The 17,767-nt window shown below is 52.3% G+C and overlaps 1 protein-coding gene across 2 annotated transcripts in view; it reads right to left on the reverse strand.

Annotated features, from left to right (window-relative positions):
- The window catches only part of PHF2 (PHD finger protein 2), a 94,654-nt gene extending 77,023 nt beyond the window's left edge, over positions 1-17,631 (reverse strand). For both annotated transcript variants that reach the window (XM_082842588.1, XM_082842587.1), the window contains exon 1: positions 17,201-17,631. In XM_082842588.1, the coding sequence (XP_082698714.1) occupies positions 17,201-17,298 (98 nt within the window). In that variant the 5' untranslated portion in view covers positions 17,299-17,631. The remainder of the gene's footprint in view (positions 1-17,200) is intronic.
- Positions 17,632-17,767: the final 136 nt, after the last annotated feature.

Below are 17,767 nucleotides of genomic sequence, written 5' to 3' on the forward strand. Positions count from 1 at the left end.
GTTTGATTAATATGTGTCTAGGCATGTTTCTCCTTGGATTTATCCTGTATGGCACTCTTTCCGCTTCCTGGACTTGATTGACTATTTCCTTTCCCATATTAGGGGAGTTTTCAACTATAATCTCTTCAAATATTTTCTCAGACCTGTTCTTTTTCTCTTCTTCTTCTGGTACCCCTATAATTCAAATGTTGGTATGTTTAATGTTGTCCCAGAGGTCTCTGAAACTGTCCTCAATTCTTTTCATTCTTTTTTCTTTATTCTGCTCTGCGGTAGTTATTTCCACTATTTTATCTTCCAGGTCATTTATCCATTCTTCTGCCTCAGTTATTCTGCTATTGATTCCTTCTAGAGAATTTTTAATTTCATTTCTTGTGTTGGTCATTACTGTTGGTTTGCTCTTTAGTTCTTCTAGATCCTTGTTAAACATTTCCTGTATATTCTCCATTCTATTTCCAAGATTTTGGATCATCTTTACTATCATTATTCTGAATTCTTTTTCAGGTAGACTGCCTATTTCCTCTTCATTTGTTAGGTCTGGTGCGTTTTTATCTTGCTCCTTCATCTGCTGTGTGTTTCTCTGTCTTCTCATTTTGCTTAACTTACTGTGTTTGGGGTCTCCTTTTCGCAGGCTGCCGGTTTGTAGTTCCCACTATTTTTGGTGTCTGCCCCCGTGGGTAAGGTTCGTTCAGTGGGTTGTGTAGGCCTCCTGGTGGAGGGGACTGGTGCCTGTGTTCTGGTGGATGAGGCTGGATCTTGTCTCTCTGGTGGGCAGGACCACGTCGGGTGGTATGTTTTGGGGTATTTGTGAACTTATTATGATTTTAGGCAGCCTCTCTGCTAATGGGTGTGGTTGTGTTGCTGTCTTGCTAGTTGTTTGGCATGGGGTGTTCAGCACTGTAGCTTGCTGGTCATTGAGTGGAGCTCTGTCTTAGCGTTGAGATGGAGATCCCTGGGAGAGCTTTTGCTGTTTGATATTACGTGGGGCCGGGAGGTCTCTGGTGGACCAATGTCCTGAACTTGGCTCTCCCACCTCAGAGGCTCAGGCCTGACACCCGCCCGGAGCACCAAGACCCTGTCAGCCACATGGCAGGTCTGACTCAAGAAGAAATTACAGTGTTCTTAATAGTTCTCTCCATCCTCCGACCCAGCGCCACCAGAATGAGCATTTTGAAAATGAATGGTCACACAATGAATGTGGCCAGGAAATATTTTCTGTAACATCAAATCCTAAATCTCTCAAGGCTTACATTGTATTTTCAGAATTCTTTGCTGTCATTCCTAAAGAAGATCCGATTGGAAGTGGCTCCCCATATTTTTGGCCTTAGGTTACTCTACTTTTTATCTTTAGGTGGAGCATCTGTAAATAATAATTTAGTATCTGTAAGTATCCAAGTGTATTTGAGTAATCATTTAGTATCTGTAAGTAATGGTTTAAAGCTCTGTGAAGGAGGACTCCCCGTTTATAGAGCAGTGTTTAGCTTCTCAGACTGGAACTAATCTATGCCGGCCTGTGCCTTCAGTATGTCTTGTAAGGCTGGTGTCTGCTGGGATCTCCCCAAGGGCCCCCTCTTGTGTCACACCCCCATCAGCCTTGCAAACCACACATTTTGTGGCACTGAGGTCTCACTTTTCTTCTCTCATGTGGAATGCAGTAACTAGGGGCTTAGCTGCCAGTCTGCAGGAGAGAAATGTGAGGACAGACCTGAAGGAGCTTGGCTTACAGGCTCTGTCCTCCAAAGCTGGCCATATGCTTTGGTCCCCACCTAGGGTGGGACACTCCGGCGTGAGTGTAGCTGGTAACAGGATGGTCCTGCTGCTCTGGGAAGTGGTCATGGGGCCTCAGTCACTGCTCCTAGTTAGGTGGTAGTGGTGGGGGGGCCCAACCTCAACCCATTAGCCTGAGGCCTCATCCCTGGGATGACCCCAAAGGGGGCCTCTGACTGGACAGGGTCCTATGGGACTTAAAGCTCCACTTGCAGAAAGATGCTTGGGGCAGATGGGGCTGTTGGGTGGCTGACGGAGCGCCTCCTCAGCAGACAGGCCACAGGCTAGGCTAGCGTGCATTATTGGGGTGGGGGGGTGACATCTGAAGAGGGGTTGCCAGAAGGGCCTTTAGAGTCAAGGGTCCTAAAGAAAGCATCCTTCACCCTTGCCTCCAGGCGGCTGTGCAGTGGGAGACACTCGAGCCCAAGTGTCTATAAACCCTGTAGTCCACAAAACCTGTGAAATGAGAGGCAGGGCAGGATGACCTCTGTACTCTGAAATCTCATTTTCATGCTTATTTTATTTCTGATTATGAAAGTGATATTATGCTCCTGGAAAACGAGTTGGAAAGTGGAGATAAGTATGAAAGCAACAGGAAAAAAACCACTCTCAACCCTCTAACATTTGCTCCCAGCATGTCTTCTGTTTTAACTGATTCAAACCAACTAACATCCTATATAGACAACGTAGAATCTTGGGGTTTTTTCCCATTTAACATTATAGCATAAACATTTTCCCGTATCATTGAAATCTTGTCGTAAACATCACTGTTGATGACTGAATAATTTCCTATTGTGAGTACATTATAATTTACTTAATCCTCCCCTCAATTCTATCATCTAAGAGTCTAGAATCCTTGATATATTAAATGAATATTCAAAATATCTCTTCATATGTTTTTGAACCTGTTCCAGTGGATTTTTAATAGATATTCCAGATAAATGGCATGGTCTCTTTAAAAATCAGAAGCAGGTTTTGGAGTATTTATTCCAGCAGTTTCTAGGGAAACCAACTGTATGCAGCTATAGAGCAAATACCTCTGTCAGGAAGCTCTGGGAATTACAGCCTTCCATCTGGATAAAACCCTCAGAGACTCACAAGGTGGCTGGGAAGACAAATTTCACCTGAGAGCAAATGCAATCCAATGTCATGTTAACAGAAATACCACTCTAGACTAAGAGAGGTGAGGGCCCTGTCCTCAGCCCCTACCACACTCCTGCGGGCAACAACTTGGAGGGTGTTCAGAGGTGGGGCCTGGGAACAAACTGTGCTGTGACCCTACAGGGGGCAGCCCAGAATGAAGGGAAGGCTGTGGTCCCAATTGCTGCTATATCTGGAGGGAGGAGCGACTGGTGTGCTCCAAGGTCCTATCCTGCTGGAACATTCTAATATCTGTTCTTTATCTTTTTTTCCCTTTTTAACCATAAAGGACAAGAAAAGCAAAGATCAGGATATTGAAACCTGGATGGGCTCCAGCGGGCCCTTGCCCCAGACTCCCAGGAGGCACAAATGCAAGGTGTAGGGCCTGGAGCAGACATGTGCTGCTGCCCCCTGAGGTGAGCGCCTTTTGATGGACCCTATCCCAGAGGAGATGGGGGCCATGAGGTTAGGTTGGTACAAGCTGGGCCTCAAGGCACACTTCAACAGCAGCCAGCATGACCAGTGGGCAGGGAGCGTGGTGAAAGGACACTGGCTGTGCTTGATCACCTCCAACCTAGGGGTGTGTTGGGAACACTGAGCATCAATGCTGCCATCCCTAAATCAGGGACCTCGCCTGGCTCATGGAGCGGGTCCTGAGGACAAGATGAGGCACACACATACCTTGGACCTCACTGTGCAGAGGGCACCAGAGCCCTCCGTCCATCCCAGGGACACTCACACTGACAGATACCCGCAAGCACAGCATTAGGCCTTGTCCATAGTTCCCCCCGACAGACAGGACACTTCCAGGAAGGCCTTGAAGGATTCTCTTGCCAAGCGACGGGTAAGAATGGCAGGCTGCCAAGTGTTGCTGGGTGACCTCGCCAAGAGCCTTTTCCTTCACTAACTGACAGTGTGTGCAGATCACGGTGAACAGGCCGGTGCCGGGAGGTGACTGCGTGCTCCCAGAGGGGACACGCTGGTACAACAAGGCTCTGTGACCACGTGCCATCATCCAGACCAGCGGCCTCATCACAGGGACCGTCTGCGCAGGGATTCCCCCAAGAGTTTAAAATGAATCTGAATCCTGGAACCCCGGAGTGTTGGGGGGGAAGTGGCAAGGAGACAACCAGGCCCAGCTCTGCCACCCCTCAGGTCTCCAGTGGCCAGCTCTGAGGGCGGCTGAAGATGGGCTGGATCCTGATCCTTGGTTCCAACAAGGGACCTTGGAGAGCTGGCCGGGCCGCCCCGGTGACACAGAGGTCCTGCGGAAAAGGCAAATGGGCAGGCAGGGAAGGGAGGCCCCAGCAGGATGACCCCAGAGCGGGGCAGGCCTCTACCAGGACAGGCATCAGGCCACCTCCTCCTGACCCCAGAACCTCAAGGCCAGCTGGTCACAGCCTCCCACTGCAGACAGGCAGCCCGGCCACACAGCGAGGTGTTCTGGAATGGGGGCCGACAGTCGTCACTCACCGAATCACAGGAGGCACAGGGCTTCCCGCACTCAAACGTGTGCTGCTCAGGACTGGGGGCAGGGGGGCTTCCCCAAGGGCAGAACCAACCAAGAGGGTTCCAGCCCATCTGTGGGGAACACCCCAGGGTCTGGAAAGAGCACCAGGCTGAGAAAGGACACAGACTGCTGGGCAGCCTCTGTTTCTCATTTGTGAAAGAGGGGCTTGGACCAAGTCTTCCCTGGGAGGCCCAACTCGCACATCCTATTCCAGTAGTGTGGCCGGAGGGCGGGAGCCATTCAAGTGGATGGTGGTAACGTTGGCCCCTAAGGCAGAGCGTAAGAGTGGGGGCGGGGGAGCGGGGAACTGCTCTCTTAGCTTTTCAGAGAGGCAGTGCAAAAAGCACTCTAATTACATCTTTCTTTTCCAAAGAGTAGTTTGAAATCTAACAAAACAATACAAGTCTGAGATCTAGAAGAAACTGTGAAAGGGAACCAGCACCATGATCCTAAATGGTAGCCCTTGTGATCAGGACCACGTGGAGAGCGCCCCATGTCCGTGTTGCAGGGACCACCGCAGGGCTGCTGGGTGACACTCAGCTCCCTCACGGGGTCACAGGTAGCCCCGCGAGCTGTCAGGGTGCCCTCACTGGGGCTGGGGTCCTAGGTTCAGGGATGTGTGAAGGCGCCTGGGGGGAGGCCTCACGAGCTGGAGACATGGCTCCTCAAAGGTACACAAACCCTGAAGGATCTTCAGGGTCAGGATCAGAGGACAAAGGGGTCCAAGAAGCCACCACAACTGGAGCAGATGGGTGTGCAAGGCTTCCAGTAAACCTGGCTCTGTGGGGAGGACTAGGGGTAGGAAGTGCATGGCAATGGAGCGACATGGACTCCAGGGCTGTGACCAGGGTACGCAAGTGATGTGAAATGCTAACAATCAGGTAAACTGAGCCGGGGCATGCACAAACTCTACCATGGTTGGGACTTTTCTATAAACCTAAAACAAGTCTAAAATAAAAGTTTATGAAGAAAATAAAAGCAAATGAGGCTGACTTCACAGGAAGACTCAAAAGGAAGGGAGAGGGGATATTTAGCAAACAAGTGAGCTTTCACCCTCTGCCAGCCCCGGAGGTTCGCAGGGGCTCAGAGCACTGTTGCAGCAGGAGGAGGGAGAGGACGGGAGTGCCCCCCGCTGCCCAGACCCACCAGAGGAAGGCTGCCTCTCATTTCACTTCTCAGATTCAACCTGCTCTTTTTGTCTTTATTAGAAAGCATCTGGGCCACTTACAAAATCCCACAATTGTAGGGAGAAAAGGATTTAAAAGTGAGTGAGCTTAATAATTAGACAACTACAAACTGAAATGATAATATAATAATACATAATACAAAAACTGCACTACAAAACCATAGTGAGATACAATTTTTCACCTTCCAGACTGAACTGACAAAAGATCAAAAAGTTCAGAAAATGTGCCGCCAGTGTGTAGAGAAATCTCTACAACCTATCTGGCGATTTTAAAGCCTGAAACGCTTCCCTTCAACTCAGCACCTTTATGTCTTGGAATGTATCCAACAGATAAATTTGCCCATATGCACACGTAACCGTACGTACCAGGATGCTCCCTGCGCAAAACTGCAGTTGCTCCAGATGAGAAACAAGCTTAACGCCAACCAGGCCAGAGGAGACGGGGAAAACGCATCCCTGAGCGCAGCCCACACAACAGAGCCCTGTCTGAGAACCATGTCCCAGGCAGAGCCATGCCCGCAACGTGTGTCTGTGTGCCTATGTGCCTGAGAAAAGAGAGGGGGGGGTGGTTGCCTGACACAAACGTTGTCTAGACAGAAATCTCTCTGCAGTTTTTCCTAAGGGGCTGCCATCGAGTTGGTTCTGGTGAGAAGACAGCTTTTCACTACATATTCTTTCATACTCCTTTTTAAAAACCCATGTCCTAGTGTTCCGTTTGCAAATTTTTCAATTAACTATTTTGAAGTGAATAAATGCAGTTATTCCTTATCACAATAAACATAAGAAAAGAAAAGGGGTCAGAAGCTCCACTTTCTACCCAATAAAGGTGAATATGTTTCTGCAGAAGTTCAGTCGCCCCTTGCCCTCAACTGGCGGCAACTGTGTCCCTCAAGGGACATCGGCCATGCCTGGAGGCACTTTTGCTGTCACAGCTGGGGGGGCGGGTGCTACCGGATTAGTAGGCAGAGGCCAGGGATGCTGCTCCACATCCTGTACAGCAAAGAATTTTCTGGGCCCAATGTCCACAGAGCCCAGGCTGAGAAACCCTACTCTAACGTACACACTATTTCCCCAGACGTGTCCAGCCTGGGGTCAGTTTCAATTATTAAAAAGTTGTTTCTCAAATTGAATGCAAATCTGCCTGCCTCATTCTCCAAGCTTCAATCCAGCACTTGGTTTTTTCACAGTCCCGAGGCTGGGACGGCTGCACCTCCGGAGCTCAGCCGCTGAGCGCAAGGATGAGCAGAGCCATGTGGTGCTCTCTGGTCCCACCAACACCCACCTTCTATACCAGAGGGTCACATCATCTGTGGACGAAAGGAAAGGAACCACGTGCCCTGTGGAGCTGGAGAAGGGCATGGGATGGGCAGGCTGGGACACGGCATGGGGGGCCTGGGAAAGTGGCTTCATGGCTCCCTGCTCCAGGGTCTCTCCCTCACTTCTGCCCAGCATTACCTTCAGGCCCCATAGGGATTTTAGAGAGTCGGGGTGGGGGGAGTGGCTATGGGACTTGGGAGGGGACATCTCAAGGCCAGGAGAGGGCCACACAGCGCACATTGGGCAGAACTGGGCTGAGCACACGGGAAAAGCATTTGTACCTGTCTTTTGGGGCAGAACCCAGGTAAAAGGTCCTCAGAGCCCTAATCCCACACCTAGCTGTGGCTCAGTGAACGGGGGGCTGATATGACCGGCCCCTAGACTTACAAAGATGCCCCACCCTCACTTAGTGAGCCACCCCCAGGTTTACCTGTCCACCTCCACATCTGGAGCCAAGGACTGAAATGCAAATGCCTGATGCTTGTACAGTGGGCAGGTGGCAGGCGCCCTGGCAGCCAGGGGTCCAGGTTGCTGAGGGGGATGCTGGAGAGGCCCAGGGGCAGTACCAGGATCAGATGGGGGCCGGCTACACAAGCACCCAGACTGGGATCGAAAGGTCACCATGATAACACAGTACCATGAGAACCAGGAGGCCGAACAGCAGCTAAGACTTCCACCTTCCAACAGCATGGGTGAAGTATGGGGAGAGAGCAGTGCCTGGCAGACTTCGAACTTGCCAAGGGGAAGTCAGAGTGGCAAAGCCGCATGTGCCACTTATCAGCCAGTGACCCAGGCTGGCTGCTGGCCCTCTCCGAGCCAGAGTCTCCTAAGCAGACCCAAGTCTAGTGCCCTTGGGGAGCTGCTGAAAGGACAAGGTGTTGACAGAAAGTATCTGTTGCTGGGAGCAAACAAGAGGCAAGAAACACCCCTCACCGTCCCAGGTGCCCCTTTTTTTACGAGCTATAGCTCCAAAACAGCTGGGAGATTAGCCATAGTTATGTCAGACTTTCCAGGAAAGAAACTCTACAAGCACCAATGGCAAATAATCCTGGAGTTTTGCAAATGTCAGCAGAAGGATGTTTAGTGAGAACCCACCCTGAGCTCTGATGCACACCCACTGTGTTGCCTCATGCAGTGCTGAGGGATCCCCCTCCCCACAGGGTCTGGGGAGCTCGCTGCACACCTCCCCGGGCGTTGTTCATCTGGGAGGCACACTGGATCAGGCTGCAGTTTCTTGATTATTCCAGGGTGCCAAAAGTCATGCTGCACCAGGCCTCAGTCTCTTCTGCAGGAAATGGGAGCTGAACCCCTAAATCTGTGTCATCTCTCCAGCTGATGGCAAGTCAGCCCAGGAGGGTGGTGAGATGGGGTCTGGGCAGGGAAGGGTCCTGTGCCTCACTGGGACACGCTCGTGTCCCCAAGAAGCACTTTCTCACTGCCCTTCCCACTTAGCCCAACTTCCCTGAAATTCACATTCAGACTCTGACTCGGGGGGTAGTTCTAAGGGGATGGATAAAATGAGAGGCAAATTCACAAAGTTACAAGAAGATTTTCAAGTATCAGAGTTCGTGTAGCTGGGCTGGTTGTACATCAGTCTGGGATTGCCAGCCCAAGTCTGGCTGTCCCAAGGGTAGGTATCTGTGAGCTCAGACCTGGCCCCAGGGCACTCTCCAAAGCCCATCCAGCCATTCACACTTAACCGGCACCATGGGACCTGTGCCCAGCCCACGGTGTGTAGGGCACAAGAAGAAATGAGTTCCACTCTGCACTTCTGTGTGAAGCAGAAAACGGCACCACACTTGAAGGATCCAGGCCAGAGACTGTGCCCAAAGCTTCCTAGGCACTTGGCCCACCCCAGCATAAGGCTCACGGTTTAGTCAGCAGCTTGGGCTACCATCCCAGAGGCTTGTTCACTGCCCTCATGTCCTGCTCAACCCAAGGAGCAGTGCCGACCCATGCTACAGGTTTGCATTCACTGGGACCTCCTGCCTTCTGGGGTCCTGGGCACTGTCCCCTGTCATTAACATCAATGAAGGGGCGCTGGCAGGGGGAGCTCCAGGACACACACACTGCTGCTGTCCCAGCCTATCATGTTGTAGTGTTAACCTCAGGGAGCTGATCTCTCCAGCCTCAGTTTGCTTGCCTCCCAATCAGAGCAGCCCACCACCACCAAGCCCTCAGGGGCAGTGGGAAGTTCAGCAAGGCCATGTGCAATACATGCCCAGCAGTGGGCCCTGATCTACTCAGTGGCAGCTTCCTCAACAGTCAGGGTAAAGGAGATAAAGACCTGCATGGCGACCCCCACGCAATACAAGAAGGAACCCCCCAACACATGTGTATGAAAAATGCCTAGCCCAGGATGTGACATAGGCAAGGCTCAACAAACACTTAAGATTAAAAAGGAAAGCAGCACCCCCCCCCCAGGGCATGCACACACACTCTGGACACAGGACATCCACAAGCACCCAGCTGAGTGTGTGCACACCCCCCAGCACGTGCATGAACACCCACACCCCACACATGTCTGTTTCTGGAAAGTCAGCTGCCACATGTTAAAGGGTGATTTTTTTTTAATAAAAAGGGTAAAAGCACCGGCAGTGAACAATACAAAAAGGAAATTACAAAAACAATCCCACTTACAATTGCATCCAAGGGAATTAAGTACCTAGGAATAAACTAAATCAAGAATTTAAAACTTGTAAACTGAAAACTACAAAACGTTGCTGAAAGAAATCAGGGGATACCTAAATCTAAATAAATGGAAAGACATCTCATGCTCATGAATCAGAAGACGTAATACTAAGATGTCAATACTACCCAAAGCGATCTACAGATTCAATGCAATCCCTGTCGAAATTCCAACAGCCCTTTTTGCAGAAATGGAGAAGCCAATCCTCAAATTCATATGGAATTGCAAGGAGCCCCAAAAAGTCAACATAATTTTTTTAAAAGAACAAGGTTGGAAGTCTCACACTTCCTGATTTCAAAACTTACTACAGGGCTTCCCTGGTGGCACAGTGGTTGAGAGTCTGCCTGCCGATGCAGGGGACATGGGTTCGTGTCCCGGTCTGGGAAGATCCCACATGCCGCGGAGCGGCTGGGCCCGTGAGCCATGGCTGCCGAGCCTGCGCGTCTGGAGCCTGTGCTCCGCAACGGGAGAGGCCACAACAGTGAGAGGCCCACGTACCACAATTAAAAAAAAAAAAAAAAACTTACTACAAAGCTACAGTAATCAAAACAGTGTGGTACTGGCATACGAACAGACATACAGACCAATGGAATGGAATAGTGTCCAGAATGAAATCCTCATGTATATGGTCAAATATTTTTCAACAAGGCTACCAAGACTTTTGATAGGGAAAGAACAGTCTTCTCAACAAATGGTTCTGGAACAACTGGATACCCACATGCAAACAAATGAAGTTGGATCCCTACTTCAAATCTTATATAAAAATTAACTGAAAATGAGTCAAAAACTAAATACAAGAGCTAAAACTATAAAACTCTTAGAAGAAACCAAAGGGGTAAATCTTCATGACCTCAAATTTGGCAATGGATTCTTAGATATAACACCAAAAGCATAAGCAACAGTAGAAAAAGACAAATTGGACTTCACCAAAATTAAAATGTTTGTGCATCAATGGGCATAACCACAGAAGTGAAAAGACAACCCACAAAATGGAAAAATATGTGCAAATTTTGTATCTGATAAGGGTCTAGTGTCCAGAATATATAAAGAACTCTTAAAATTCAAAAATAAAAAAAAGAACCCAATTTTAAAATGGGCAAACTGTTGCAACAGACGTTTCTCCAAAGAAGATATGCAAATGGACAACAAGCACATGGAAACATACTCAACATCGTCAGCCATTACAGAGATGCAAAACAAAATCATAATGAGATACCACCTCTCACCCACTAGGACGCCCATAATTTTTAAAATAGAAAACAACAAGTGTTGATAAGGATGAGGAGAAATCGGATTGCTCCTGCATTGGTAGTAAGAATGTAAAACGGTGCAGCTGCTGTGGAAAAGTTTGTTGGTTACTCAAAAAGTTAAACATAGAATAATTATATGACCCAGCAATGCCCTAAACAATTGAAAACAGGTCTTCAAACAAATATTTGTACACAAATGTTCACAGCATCACTACTGACAATAACTATAGGTGGAAAAAGCCCAGGTATCCATAAACAAAGGAATGTATATACAAACTGTGGTATATCCTTACAATGGAGTATTATTCAGCCATAAAAAAATCAGTGAAGTTCTGATACATGCCACAACATGGTTGATCCTAAAAAACATTATGCTAAGTGAAAGAAGACAGACACAAAATGTTACATATAGTTTGATTCCATTTATATGAAATGTCCAGAATAGATAAATCCACAGGGACAGAAAACAGATGGGTGGTTGTCCAGGGCTGAGAGAAGGAGGGACAGGGAAGTTGTTTAATGGGTTTTCTTTTGAGGTGACCAAAATGTTTAGGAACTAGATAGAGATAATGGCTGCAAGTCATTCTGAGGGCACTAAATGCTATTAACTGTGCACTTTAAAATGGTTAATTTCATGGTATATGAATTTCACCCTAAATTTTAAAAAAAGGATGAAAGGCGGGTTTCACCATTTGCCTGGACAAACCACAGGACCTTCAGTTCTTATGCTCTGAGGTCAAAGCCAGTCACTGGCTGGAATTCTAACTATGTTTTTCCACAGATGTTTTTCCACGGATGACCCAGCACTTTGGGTGGAAGTGAAGAGACCCTGCACCCTGAAGCAGAGGGCCAAGCCCCATTCCAAAGAGCACGGTTAGGCTCACTTCCCACCAAACCAAAAAGTTGAGAACCAAGACAGGCAGAAGTACGGGAATGGAAATGGAGTGAGACAGAGAAGGAGAGGTGCAGGGATGGAGGCACAACTCTCAGTGGGAAGCCAGCTGGACACTGGGCACACCTGAGACACAGAGGGTGCTGCAGAGGGCCCAGCTTCCCTACTTGGCACCGGATGTGGCCTTCCTGCTGAGAAGATGTTTCCATCCACATAGCATTTCAAAACCGTGGACAGTAATGGGGTTTTCAGCACCCTCCGCCAAGAATATGCCAAACGCCACTTCTGTCCCTGCACCTGGCAGAGGTACGTACACCTGCTGCAGGCGAGGAGACGAGATGCCCCCCTCATCTGCTTGAAGTGGGAGGACAAGGTGGCCCACCTGGCCCACCACCCAGGTAGCTGTGAGAACCAATAAAGAGGATAACTGTGAACTAATCCTGATGCCATAAAGGCCAGCCTGAGTGTGAGCCCCGCAGCGCTATTAGTCACATCAGTCATTTAGAAGTCAATTGACGGCTTTGCCTTACCCACACCGGAATCTTAGGAGTTAGATTCCTCTAGCACATTTTGTCATGGAACATTATTTTCTGGCCAATGCTCCCTCCCAACAGCAAATCTGCTCATTCTTTTTGAAAAAGGCCCTGCCACATGGCCAGGTGCCACGAGCACAGAGGCGAGGGGATGGCCCCAGAGGATTGGGTACCCAGCAGTGGCAGGGTCCACATGAAGTACCTCAAATCTTTGCCCGATCTCAGGCCAACTGCAGCCGCACCTGAGCCAAAGCAGCCCCAAACAAATGTGGGCTGCAGTGCAGAGGCTCACACCAAGCATGTTTCTGGGCCAATATTTTCAATAAAAGCAAACATTCTGGTGATCACCACGAGCTCCAAGTCGCTTCCTTTGAGATTCATCTCATTTGGAAAGGAGCAATGGACAGAGGACATCTGCTCTGCCCTCTGTAAGTTGGCAGAACGTTCCCCCAACCTCCTCTGGAACTTCTTAAACTCACACAGTGAGAATTCCTCATTTAAAAATGATGAACCGTTATTCCTAACCACGTCAGACACGTCACAACTCCATCGCCATGTGAATGGTACTTCCCCCAGTATTAAGGGATCTCAGGTTGGAAGGCTTAATTGTCAGCTCTAATCACCTAGATTGCGACGTTGAGGCCTGACCCCCTGGCAGGCCCTCCTTTCCCTCCAAGTGCGCACACTTTGCTGGCCAACAGGGCCAGCCAACAGTCTCACTCTGTGGTACTGAGCAGCCGTGAGGGCCGAGGACTCAGGAAGAGGCTTTGCCCCAGGAAGCTTAAGGCTGGGTGGAGTGAAAGACACAGCGAGAGCCCACAAAGGCCAACCAGTCCTGGGGATGATGGGCACAGAGATAGGGCCCTGGAGAGGAGGGCAGGCAGACCCCAGGTGGAGGGACAAACACACAGGAATCAGAGGGGATCTGCACGAGGCAAGTCTAGTCAGCCCACCTTTCTGAGTACTTGCAGAATTCGACCCCTTCTGCACACCCCAGTCCCCACCCCCAGGTCCTGCCTGTCACCTCTCACCTGCACAAAGGCTCCTGTCCCTCCCCACCCTCTTCCCCAACTGTGCCCACAGCAGCCAGAAGGACCCTGTCAAATCCTCAGTCCCCTCCCACTGCTGCTCTGCTCAGAGCCCCCACTGTGGCTCCTGCCTCCTAGCCACACCTGCAGGCCGTCCCTGATGCAGCTTCCTTGCCCCAAACAGTGCTTCCTCAGGGCTCTGAAACAGCTCCCCAGGCTGGCATGGAACTCCTGATCCACAAGTCTGACTCCCATAGAAAACACCCTGTAAGAGGCAAGGGAGCTGCCTTGTTACCCCAGGAACCCACAGGGCCAGCACTGCACCCCACACAGAACATGCACCCCATAGTACTTACTGAGGGATAAATGAAACTTCTGCCACTGAAGGACTTGTACAGCACCTTCAGCTTTCAAACTCTTTAAAATCAACTTTACTGATTATGCTTCCAAAAACCCTTCAAGTTTAATACAACAGGAACTTAAAGAGGGCCAGGAAGCTTCAGGATATCTGATACTTTAACAGAATCATTCCTATTTCCCACAGACAGAGACTCTTCACATCAAGATGGTGACAAGGTGAGAGGCCCAGGTCACTCCCTAGAGTGACTGGTCCGTGGTCAGATGCCTTGCCGAAGGCAGGGGTGGAAGGACACACGGGGTCTGACAGAAGACACAGTCGTGAGAAGCCCCCGGGAGTTCTTGTACCTAAGTGGCTTTGTGGCCCCCTAATTGGGGAAGAAGTGTCCCAATGCCTGAGTAGTGCCGTGCTTCCCTATCAAACACACAGATAAGACAGCTCTGAAGACAACCAGCCGCAAAATCCATCCCCTCCCAGTCAAAGCCAATTCCCAGGCGATACTACAGCAGGTGCCAGTGAAGGCAGACTAGGCTGACAGGGTATCCCAGCCCCAGGAGTGACTAGCCATGGTCAAGATGGGGTGGAACACAAGCTCCTGACTTCCTGGCTGAACGAGTGCCAGCACAGTCCAGCGGAGAGACCTCCCCAAAGAATGCCAGGAGGGGTGGTCAGGCTGCTCAAAGATTCCTGCCGAGGTGGACACATCCTGGGAGCAGGTTCTTCCCCTAGAAGGGGACTGTCCCGACCATGATCTCAGCCAGAGATGCTGCTAGAGTCCTACCAGCAAAGAGTGGGCCACTGTGAGTGAAAGTAACCTCAGAGACCCCCTTCCAATCCATCCAAAATGAGGTGCATTGTAGGGATGTGAGGGGTCACAGGTGGAACAAGAGGGAGCCTGTTACTTTCACAGTTATGTTTATTTTTACAAGTACTGTCTATGGCAAGTTATACTAATGTTCTACTTCAGGGAATGATATGAAGTTTCCTTGGAAAAGAAAGATTCAGGAGAGTAAGGAGACACAAGACTGAAATGGGGTCCTAGAACTAAATAAATCTGCCCGAGGCCTGGAGTTTGGTTAGCAGTACTGTCCTAGTGTTTCTGCCTCAGCATAGTTTCCATGCTTCCAGCATAATTTGATAAGATGTTAACTTCAGGGGAGGCAGGGTGTGGGATAGAAGGAAACTGTACCTTTTTTGTTAACTCTTCTTTAGGTCTAAAATTCTCTCAAAATAAGAAGTTACAAAGTATTCAAACTTTTAAAAAGTGAGTTGAGCTGTTGAATATGAAGTAAACAACAGTACAAATGATACATGGATCTGGAAAGAGTGGAGGGCCATCCATCCAGAATATCAGATTTGGAAACATGTGGATCCTGTCACCCACCTTCCTGTCACAGTAGAGAAGGGCCACACCAAGAGAGGTGGGGGGTTTGCCCAGGGCTGTGAGGGCCGCATGCAGCCTTGCCGACAAAGGTCCCAACCCCTGACCCTGTGTTCCCCCATCACAGCACCTCCCCTGAGCCACCCAGGGGACTAAGGACTACAGGAGGTGTTCTGGCCTCAGGGCTCACTCACTTCCTTAAGGGACCCTTGATTAGATGCAGAGAAGATGTGCCCCATGGCAGGGGGAAAGCACAGCCCCCTTCAGACCCTAGGGCGACCCCACATAAGTGGAAATGAATCTGTGCTGATCAAAATGATCTGTGCGTATATCAGATCAAATCAAAGACCTCACATGAAAAATAAGAAATAAAGAAATAAGACCTCCCAAAAACATCCCCTTTAAGGTGTCAGGATGCATCCTTCTCCCTGCCTCTGCCTAAGCCAGTCGAGCAAATGCCACCAGCCCCTCAGGCCAGCCCTCAGCCCCTTTCCCCTGCCTGCCCCCCATTCTTGGGTCTCTCCCTACCTCCTCCACTCCTCCCACCCACTACCTCCCTTCTCAAAGTCTAGCTCAGAACTGGTCTTGCCTTCCCCACCCAAAGGAGAGGGCCCCTGGGCAGCCAGACAAGGGTCCTCCCAGGCGCTCACACTCCCCCAGCCTGGGCACCTAGGGAGTTCTGCAGGCCCCCGGTGGGGGTGGGGAGGAGGGAGAGGCCCTACCACTTTCGTGGCACTCAGGGCCCGCTTCTCAGTATCTCTGGAACTGAGGAGCCATGAAGGATCACATGGCAGCTCTCACCCTTGATCCAGCCACGAACTCTGAGAGGATGCCAACTGGTGGGTGTGCATAGTAGCAGTGTTCTGGGCTCCTCTGCTCTGTGGGGTCTCTGCAACCCTGGACATCCACAGGAAGGCAGCCCAGGAAGCCCAGGAGATTTCAGTGGGAGTCCCTGTCCCATGGAGTCCCACCCATCCTCACTGGGGTCACCATCACAGGCGCTGAGCTGGGAATCAGGCCTGGTGCTGATCAGCCTGAGCGAGCCCTGTCACATCTGGCTGCCTGGCTCCCCACATGTAAACTGGCAGGACTAGACACCACAGTCCATGTTTAAGGGCCACTGGCCCATCCACAGTTAAAGCCAGGGGGAGGCTCTCCTCTCTGGGGGTTGAGGGACCACCTACCACCACACACCCATCTCCTGCCCCCAGCCCTGCTCCTGCTGGGTTTAAGACTGGAGCATAGGAGAGTACACTACCCCGGCCAGCCTCTGGCGGTCCCACTGAGGCCCAAACACATGAGAACCTGTTGGAGCAGTTTGGGCACCAGTATCACCTCCTCTTCCTCCTCCTCCACTTACTTCTGGGTGGGAAGGGGCCTCGGGTGGGAAGGGGCCTCGGGCTTTTGAAAACTCGGCACAGGGCCAGGTCATGGTCACAGGCAAAGGCCAAGCTTTACCTCCCCCCACCCCATCTTCCTCTGAGAGCATAAGGTCAAGTGAAAACCAGGGTGGGCCTGTGTCTGAAAACAGAGAGGAGGGGAATGGGGAAATGTGATGGCCAGGGAGGAGGCGGCAAAGTCACAACACCCCCACCCACACAGAGACACCATTCTGTCACCCGCACTCCCTCCCGGGGACATGCAGGCCGGCCGGGTCCAGGAGCCCTGCTGGGGCCGGGCAGGGGTCCCGCCCGCCCGGACGAGGTGCCGGAGCTCCGGGCCGCGGCGGAGGGTGGGCGCGTCGGCCGCCACCTGGCCGGGCCCCACGTCCGTCCCAGCCCCGCCGGCGTCCGAACCCGCCACTCGCGCCTCTGCGGGGCCCGCGCGGGGAAAGTTCCTGCAACTTCGCGGGGGAGGCGGCGGGCGCGGGGCCTGGGCCTCGGGAGCCCGGCCTCCGCGGCCCCGCTGTCAGGCGGCCCGGCCGGCCGGGCGCCCCAACTTCCCGGCCCGGCCCCCACCCGCGGCCCCCCGCGGGCCCGCTTTGTGAGCGGCGGCGGCGAGGGGCGCCCGCCCAGCCCCGGCCCCCGCCCCGGGCACAAAAGGGCGCGCGGCCGGCGGGAGGCGGCGGGCGGGGGCCTGCGGGGCGCTCACCGGGCCGGGCCGGGGCCGGGGGCCGGGGGCCGGGGCCGGGGCCGGGCGGCTGCGCGCTCACCTGCCGTGGAACCAGTCCTTGCAGGCGTCGCACTCGATCATGAAGCGGGTAACATCGTAGGGGAGCCGGCAGACGCAGTACACGGGCACCGTCGCCATGTTCGCCGCGCCGCCCGCCCGCCCCTCGGCCCGCGCTGCGCTCCCGGGTCGGGCCGGGCGGGCCGGGCCGGGCGGGGGCCGGGGCCGGGGCCGGGGCCGGGGACGGGGCCGGGGGCGCACTACAGCCCGCGCGCACCCGGCTGGCGCGTCCACACAAAGCGGGGCGCGCGGTGCAGGGCCGCGCCGGGAGCCGCCCGCCGGCCCGCGGGGCGCAGGGCGCGAGTGTGCGCGGGGGACGGGCCGCGCGCGGGACACAAAAGGGAATGGACGCGCGGGGGCGGCGGGCGGAGAGCCGCGGCCCCACCGAAGGGACCCCCGGCCGCCGAGCGGCCTCTACGTCAGCGCCCCGGGTGGCGCCGCCTCCGCCCGCCAGCCTGGGCCGCCGCTCCCGCCGCGGGAAGGCGGGCCGGGGACCGCGGGGAAGGCGGGCCGGGGTACACCGCCGGGGGAGACGGTGGGCCGGGGGAAC

The sequence above is a fragment of the Leucopleurus acutus genome, assembly GCF_964270905.1.
Source record: "Leucopleurus acutus genome assembly, chromosome: 7".
Classification (NCBI taxonomy): domain Eukaryota; kingdom Metazoa; phylum Chordata; class Mammalia; order Artiodactyla; family Delphinidae; genus Leucopleurus; species Leucopleurus acutus.